Here is a 7,181-nt window from a genome sequence, read left to right as displayed (position 1 = left end):
CTAAAAACTAAAAATAATTTATAAATAAAATTATAATATAATTTATATATTTTTAATGATAAATAGTTATGCTGTAAATAAAATTATAATATAATTTGTATATTATTAAATATCAATTATTAAAACATATTGAAAGATAAACTAGATATTTATATTAAAAACTAAAATATTTTTAAATAAATTTTAATTATTTTCACATTTTGTAATAACTAGTTTAATTATTGATATTTGTTTTTATTATAACAAATTGAATATCATATAAAATAGTTTGATCAGTTTAATATGTATTCCACTATTCCACAAAATTTAAAATTTTCTACGGTTTGATTATTTTTTTCCGCAACTTAACTATTTTTTCCGTATTTTCGTGATACCAATCAGAGTCCTAATCCCTCCATCTATATACACACGCTTCTTTCAGCATTTTTCTAAACCGATGGTTAAATCCGGCTAACACATTTATCTGTTAACTGACAACAGTTAACAACCCATCTATTCTCCTTAAAAATTGACAAGTAAGTCTTCAAACAAGTCACAACCATCTATTCTCCTTAAAAATTGACAAGTAAGTCTTGAAACAAGTCACTGGTTGGAACTAGAATCTTGAACAGAGACAAGACGCAACTTGCACTTGCACCCCCAAAAAGATAACAAAGGGATACAGTTGTACACATAATGGAGTTAAATCATTGGTTAATTAACTAATATAGTTTTTTTTTCCGCTGATTATTTTTTTCACATTGATGTTGTACTGATCTTAAGAAAGCATTGGTCAAAGTTTCTTTCTAAACCCCCAGGAACAGAGAAGAGTTTCCTTTTAGTTCAAATTCAGACAAAAAAAAGATTAAACCTTTTATGAACACAGTTTCCATTTCTTACCTCTTGAGTGGTTCATTGAACCTTAGCTCTTAAGTTGCGTCTTAAAATCTCATCCTCACCCAAATAAAAAAAAAAAAAAAAGTTTGCATTTTTATTTTCTGGGGTTAGGTTCTGTAATAAAAAAGGAAAAGACTTTACCCTTTTATCCGGAATCGTTTGTGTCGATTCCTCTGCCTTTCCAGTAAGTTTTCTCTTTCTCATTCTCTTGTTCAATTCTCTCTTTGATTGGTTTATGGATCTTTGTCTCTTTCATGATGGTTCTGTTTGCTTATGACTGCTTCTTTACAGATTCTTAAACATCGTTGTGTTCGGGTTAATGCTGGTTAACTAGCATCAAAACAATGGATGCTGCTAGTAAGAGATCTATTACACAGTTCGGGTGTTCTAAGCTCCACTGTCTTCCTCTGCTCTTGTCTTTGCTGATTTGGACTCCTTACATCTCCTTTGCTGCTACTAACCCTGACGATGGTAAGCAAGCACTGAGTTCTGAGTGAGATCTGTGTATGTTTCTTCAGATTTTCTGAGAATTTAAATCAGCATTGTTTGTGATTTTGAATCAGTTGTTGCAATCAACGGTTTATACGCTGCGCTTGGGGCGCCTACGCTTCCTGGTTGGACTGCTTCTGGTGGAGACCCATGTGGTGAAGCTTGGCAAGGCGTTATCTGCAATGTCTCAGATGTTATAAGCATGTAAGAAGTTCTTTTATATTTTTATATTACAATTGCACAGATTATTACAGTTTCTAAGTTGACATTTTATATTATATTGATTTTCTTGAATGGTTTATAGAACTGTAAATGCGGCGAATTTGGAAGGAGAGCTTGGTGACAACTTATCTAAGTTCACTTCTATCAGGGGAATGTAAGCATTTTCACACACACACACAAGAAAAATTATTGTGACAATTTAAGTTGGATACTTTTCTTTGTAACGTTTTTGTGTTTGTTTGCTTTATCTTCCAGAGATTTTAGTAACAACCGCATTGGAGGATACATACCGACTAATTTGCCAGTTACATTGCAGCATTTGTATGTATTACATTACACCCTAACAATGCGGCTTTTTTTTTTTTTTTTGATAATGGTCCTTTTTTTTACCTTTGTGGCAGTTTTCTTTCAGCTAATCAGTTTACAGGAAGCATCCCTGAATCTTTAGGAACACTAAGCTCTCTGAGTGACATGTAACTTCTTCCTATTACTCTCAGTTTCTATTTGATTATTTCCAGTTTTTTTAAATTTGTTTTTATAAAAAAATCATACCGTTTGTTTTTGACAGGTCTTTGAATGATAATCAACTCTCAGGAGAGTTACCTGATGTGTTTCAAAACCTTGTTGGGCTGATCAATCTGTACGCTTGTCTTTTATTTTTATTTTTTATAAACTTGTGTGGGTTGTTTTAGTGATCTGTTATCTTTTTGCAGAGACATATCTGCTAACAATCTAAGCGGCACATTGCCTCCTTCAATGGAGAGTTTATCAGCTCTTACAACATTGTAAGTTTTGTTCTCTTTTTTTTTTTCCTTCTGTGTCTCTCTTCTTTTAGTTTCTTCAGCTGATATATCTGAATTTCTCAGACATGTTCAGAACAATCAGATCTCAGGAACTCTAGACGTTCTTCAAGTCCTTCCTCTTCAAGACTTGTAATGTTACTTTCTCTACCAACAATGTTCAAACTCTTAACTCCAAAACTTCTAATGTGTTTATTGGAAACAGAAACATAGAGAATAACCTCTTCTCTGGACCCATACCTGAAAAACTACTAAGCATTCCGAGATTCCTGTAAGTACTCTCTAGTTTTATGTTTTTTTCTCTAATGCTCTTTGTTCATGCTTACATTTGGTGATGCAGAAAGGAAGGAAACCAATTCAACTCCACCACACTTGCACCATCACTGTCTCCTTCTACATCTCCAACACGACCGTTCGTTGGAGTTCCACCACCTCCTCCTCCACCTGAAAGAAACCGAGGGAAAATTGATGGTGAACCTCCTTCTCCAAAAGAGCAGAAGAGCTCTTCACAAACCACACGGATAGTCCTCATATCAATCGCTGGCGTCGTCCTCTTCATAATCCTTGTTTTGGCATTACTCTTGCTGTTGCCAAAGTGTTTAAGAAGGAGAAGAGAAAGTGCTAGTAGTGTCTTTAAACCGCATCAAGTTGGTGCTGACAGAGGAAACAGAGAGAATGCTCTGGAGAATGGGCCTCCTCTACTGCCACCACCTGTTCGGTCTGAGAAAGGTAAAAAGATTTGAGTCTCCATTGCATTCTTATGTCATTATTGCTTAAACAATGCTTATGGAAACAGTACCATTCACCAAAGCTGGACAAGAACCAAAGGTTTTACATGACATTGAGCGGTTGCAAAGACCTATAACAAGACAAGAGAGTCAAGACATTGACTTCTCAACGCTTACGCCTCCACCTCCTCCTCCTCCTCCTCCACCGCCGCCACCAGCTCCTCCTGTGGTCACCTTTATGCCAATTAAGTCTCCTGAGAGACCCTTTAAGAAGCCTTCACCAAAGACACGCGTACCCATAACTTCTGTGAAGCATTACTCCGTTGCATCTCTTCAGCAATACACTCAAAGCTTCTCTCAGGAGAATCTCCTCGGCTCTGGGATGCTCGGGAGTGTTTACAAGGCTCGTCTTCCCGATGGAAAGGTACAATGCAACTTAGTTTCAAACACTTCTGAATCTTTAGTCTTATGATGTTGTCTTTTACAGATGTTTGCTGTCAAGAAGTTGGACAAGAGGGCTTGTGAACAGCAACAGGATCATGAGTTCATCGAACTAGTGAACGATATAGATAGGATACGCCACGCCAACATCGTTGAACTTGTTGGTTACTGCGCTGAGCACGACCAGAGACTACTGATCTACGAATATTGCAGTAACGGTACGTTGCAAGACGGTTTGCATTCAGACGATGAGTTCAAGAAGAAGCTCTCGTGGAACAAACGTGTCAGAATGGCACTTGGAGCTGCTAAAGCCCTTGAGTAAGTTTCTTGGTTTCTTTAACTTAAAATTTTTTTGGAATCTTTTCTAACTTGTGTTAATGTCTTAAAGGTACTTGCATGAGGTGTGTGAACCACCAATCATACACAGAAACTTCAAATCAGTCAATGTCTTACTAGATGATGATCTGAGTGTTCTTGTCTCAGATTGTGGTTTGGCCCCATTAATTTCATCAGGCTCTGTGAGTCAGGTAAAGTTTTAAACCCCCAATGATCTTGATTCAGATGGCTTTCACCTCTGTAGTTTTATTAGGGATAAAGTATCACACATCGGGAATTTAAGGAAACCGTAAATACTACTCCCTCCATTTCAAAATGTTACATATTTAAGACTTTTCACACATTTTAATAAAACACATTAAATTTGCATAATTTTGTGTGATTATCTTTTTCCTATAATTTTAAGCCAATAAAAATCCAATAAGTGCAATTAAGTTTTTTGAAGTTTGCAATTAGTTAATAAAACATACATTAAAAATGCAAAAAAAAATAGATCTTTTTGAAATAATTTTTTTTCCTATAATATGTAACTTTATGAAACGGAGGGAGTATATATATATAAGGTTTAGTGCCAATCCACTTAGTACCAATTGGTTTAAATTGGAAGCTTATGATAAATCCGAATTTAACAAGTTTCTTGGAGATCTAAAACCAACTTTTTTTTATTGTATTAATCAGTTATCAGGACAATTGCTTGCGGCTTACGGATATGGAGCTCCAGAGTTTGACTCAGGAGTCTATACATGGCAGAGTGATGTATACAGTTTTGGTGTTGTTATGTTAGAACTCTTGACTGGTAGAATGTCCTACGACAGGTATTGCACATTTACATTTTTGTTTCTTTCTGGTAAAATGTGTATTCATTCATATGAGAGTCTGATTTATAGGGACCGGAGTAGAGCAGAGCAGTTCTTGGTGAGGTGGGCGGTTCCTCAGCTTCATGATATCGATGCGTTGGGGAAAATGGTTGATCCATCTCTTAATGGACAGTACCCTGCAAAGTCATTGTCACACTTTGCTGATATTATTTCGCGGTGTGTTCAGGTAAAAAAAGCACATGTTGAACTATTATGAGAAACTGTGATTATATGCTTGTGATTGTGTGTTTGGTTTGAATAAAAGAGTGTTTGTTCTTTTTTTTTCTTGTGACAGTCTGAACCAGAGTTTAGACCATTGATGTCTGAAGTAGTTCAAGATCTTCTGGATATGATCAGAAGAGAGCGGCATGGTTCAGGGGAGCCCTAGCGCAGACTAGTGAATTGTGAAGAAGCATTTTTTCCTGAGGATATTTGTGAATTAGCGGAAACAAGAGATGTTCAGTTCTCAGAAACAACAACAAGAACAAAGGGGAGTGAAAAACGTAACACTTGAGTCATAATCCTGAGAAGGAAGCTGATTCTGCAGCCAAAGGGAGGCTTGTTTCATGTAAATTGGATAAGGAAAAGATCATTGTGCTCGTCTCCAGTGGTAGATGATTTGATTGGTAGGGGAGCTCGTTTTCTTTTTTTCTTTCTTTTCTGTGAATCTTAGATCATCCCTATTGTAATCATTGTTTGTTGAACGACCTCTAGTGTCAAATTGTGTGTTTACTTGATTCTTTGAAACTTGTTTGTACTAAAAAAAAAAAGTATGTATAATTTGCTGTGTTGTTGTGTTCTTTATAGTGCGTGTAACTTTATTCATATTTAACATTGCAAAACAAAGCTGTACTTTGTTAGTTACCGAAAGGACTTGCATTGTGCGAAAATGTATGTTGTTGTTTTGTTGCTTAGTGTATAAGATCAAGTAACGAGGATTGTTCAGGGCTTGTTTTCAGAATCTCTCTCTCCCAAACAACCAAATGGAATTAGAACCTCTACTAGCATATTAAGTCGGTAACAAAGAGAAGGATGAGTTGTAGAGAACAGAAACAGTGCAGAGTAGTACCTATTAGGACAAGATTGGTCTTATTAAAAAATTTAAGACAATGATCTAAGCGTCTAGGTCTTGGTGAATCTTGAATCATTCTCTGCGTATTAACTTCTTTTTCCTTGAATACAAACCTCCTCTAGTGTAAAACTGTGTATTTTGCTCTATTCTTTATGAGCTTGTTTCTGGAGGATTTTTTTTCTGAGTGTGTGTGTTTCTACTTTTAGACAAACACTAGAGCTTGACCTGCGCGCCCGCACGGATGTTCATTTTTATTCGTATATTGATCAATATTTTTATACATTTGTACTTAAATAACCGGGTAAACTAAGTACTTTACCAAACCGGATTAAACCAGACTAAACAAAAGGATAAGTTGTTGTTTGTTAGAACAAATCTAGGAGGATAAGTAGTAAAGAGATAGTTGAGATATTTCCTCACTATAGAGAGAGAGAGAGTCTAGACCCTTGAAGCTGCGCATCAAACCAACGTTGAATTTGTGAACATGGTAATCTCAAGAGGAATTTTTACATATATTCTCGTTTTTTCTTTAGCAGTTCCATGCCTTAAATGCATGAAACCCTGCTTGTGATCACAGGTATTACAGGAACGTTATGCGATACTTGAGAGGTTCAAAGCGCTTAGAACTTTGAAAGTAGGTTCTACTATGCTTTTTCGTGAAACAAGAGCTCCGTTTTGTCGTGTGGTTGGCTACATTTTTGGACTTGACTATGTAAAGAAACCTTTATATATTGTGAGATTGGAATCGGAGTCAGATTTCCAACTGCCTCTCGGTACACGTCTCCCTCTAATCCACGATGAATCTGTAGAATATATTGATGAAGAGGATCTGTTCAAGATATTTCATGATCCAGCAAAGACTGACGTCTTTGATGAAGAAGAAGAAGAAGAAGTTAATGATTGCCAGAGTACAACAACAAAGAGGAGAAGGATGAGTACTAATGAACAAGAAATCATTAACTCAAATCATTATGATGGGAGCAGTCAGTTTTCAGAACCAAACCTTGGCGCACAAGGATTAACAGGGCAGAACAATTCTAACCAACTTCTTTGTATGCAGCCGCATCATATGGACGTTGTTCCCAATCTATCAAGATTCAATGATGTACAACCAACAACAGCTCGATCAACCGAACCAAATGGGATTTTTTCCCACTCTACCCCCAAGTCTAGCTCCAGTGACGCCAATGATGTACAACCAGCAGCTTGGTTTCAGGAGCAGTCAGCTTACAGAACCAAACCTTGGCACACAAGTACCAGCTATGCTTCTCAGACAACCTTTTGGTATGCGCCAACAACCTTTTCTCAATGCAACAGCTCCAATGATGTACAACCCGCCGCAGCAATTCATGAGACCTGA

The 7,181-nt window shown here is 36.6% G+C and overlaps 2 protein-coding genes across 2 annotated transcripts; both read left to right on the top strand.

Annotated features, from left to right (window-relative positions):
- The first annotated feature begins 805 nt into the window (after positions 1-805).
- LOC106319109 (protein STRUBBELIG-RECEPTOR FAMILY 3) lies at positions 806-5,548 on the top strand. The gene is made up of 17 exons (XM_013757344.1): positions 806-1,060; positions 1,168-1,347; positions 1,440-1,569; positions 1,670-1,741; positions 1,843-1,908; positions 1,989-2,060; positions 2,156-2,227; positions 2,301-2,372; positions 2,454-2,519; positions 2,593-2,658; positions 2,728-3,116; positions 3,184-3,539; positions 3,603-3,874; positions 3,945-4,083; positions 4,571-4,707; positions 4,780-4,936; positions 5,045-5,548. Exons 2-17 carry the CDS (start codon positions 1,221-1,223, stop codon positions 5,135-5,137), a joined length of 2,286 nt encoding a protein of 761 aa, XP_013612798.1. The 5' UTR covers positions 806-1,060; positions 1,168-1,220; the 3' UTR covers positions 5,138-5,548.
- A 695-nt stretch (positions 5,549-6,243) lies between these two features.
- On the top strand, positions 6,244-7,181 carry LOC106314071. Its single transcript, XM_013752016.1, has 2 exons — positions 6,244-6,308; positions 6,399-7,181. Exons 1-2 carry the CDS (start codon positions 6,306-6,308, stop codon positions 7,179-7,181), a joined length of 786 nt encoding a protein of 261 aa, XP_013607470.1. The 5' UTR covers positions 6,244-6,305.

This window comes from Brassica oleracea, chromosome C9 (assembly GCF_000695525.1).
Source record: "Brassica oleracea var. oleracea cultivar TO1000 chromosome C9, BOL, whole genome shotgun sequence".
Classification (NCBI taxonomy): Eukaryota; Viridiplantae; Streptophyta; class Magnoliopsida; order Brassicales; family Brassicaceae; genus Brassica; species Brassica oleracea.
Note: the sequence above shows the minus strand (reverse complement) of the source record. Positions and strands in the feature narration are given on the sequence as shown.

Bases quoted from the DNA above. Each gene is read 5' to 3' on its own strand.
- LOC106319109 (XM_013757344.1), top strand. From the start codon at position 1,221: ATGGATGCTGCTAGTAAGAGATCTATTACACAGTTCGGGTGTTCTAAG. The intron at 1,742-1,842 runs GTAAGCATTTTC...TTTATCTTCCAG, and splicing joins TTCACTTCTATCAGGGGAAT to AGATTTTAGTAACAACCGCA. The intron at 3,117-3,183 runs GTAAAAAGATTT...TTATGGAAACAG, and splicing joins ACCTGTTCGGTCTGAGAAAG to TACCATTCACCAAAGCTGGA.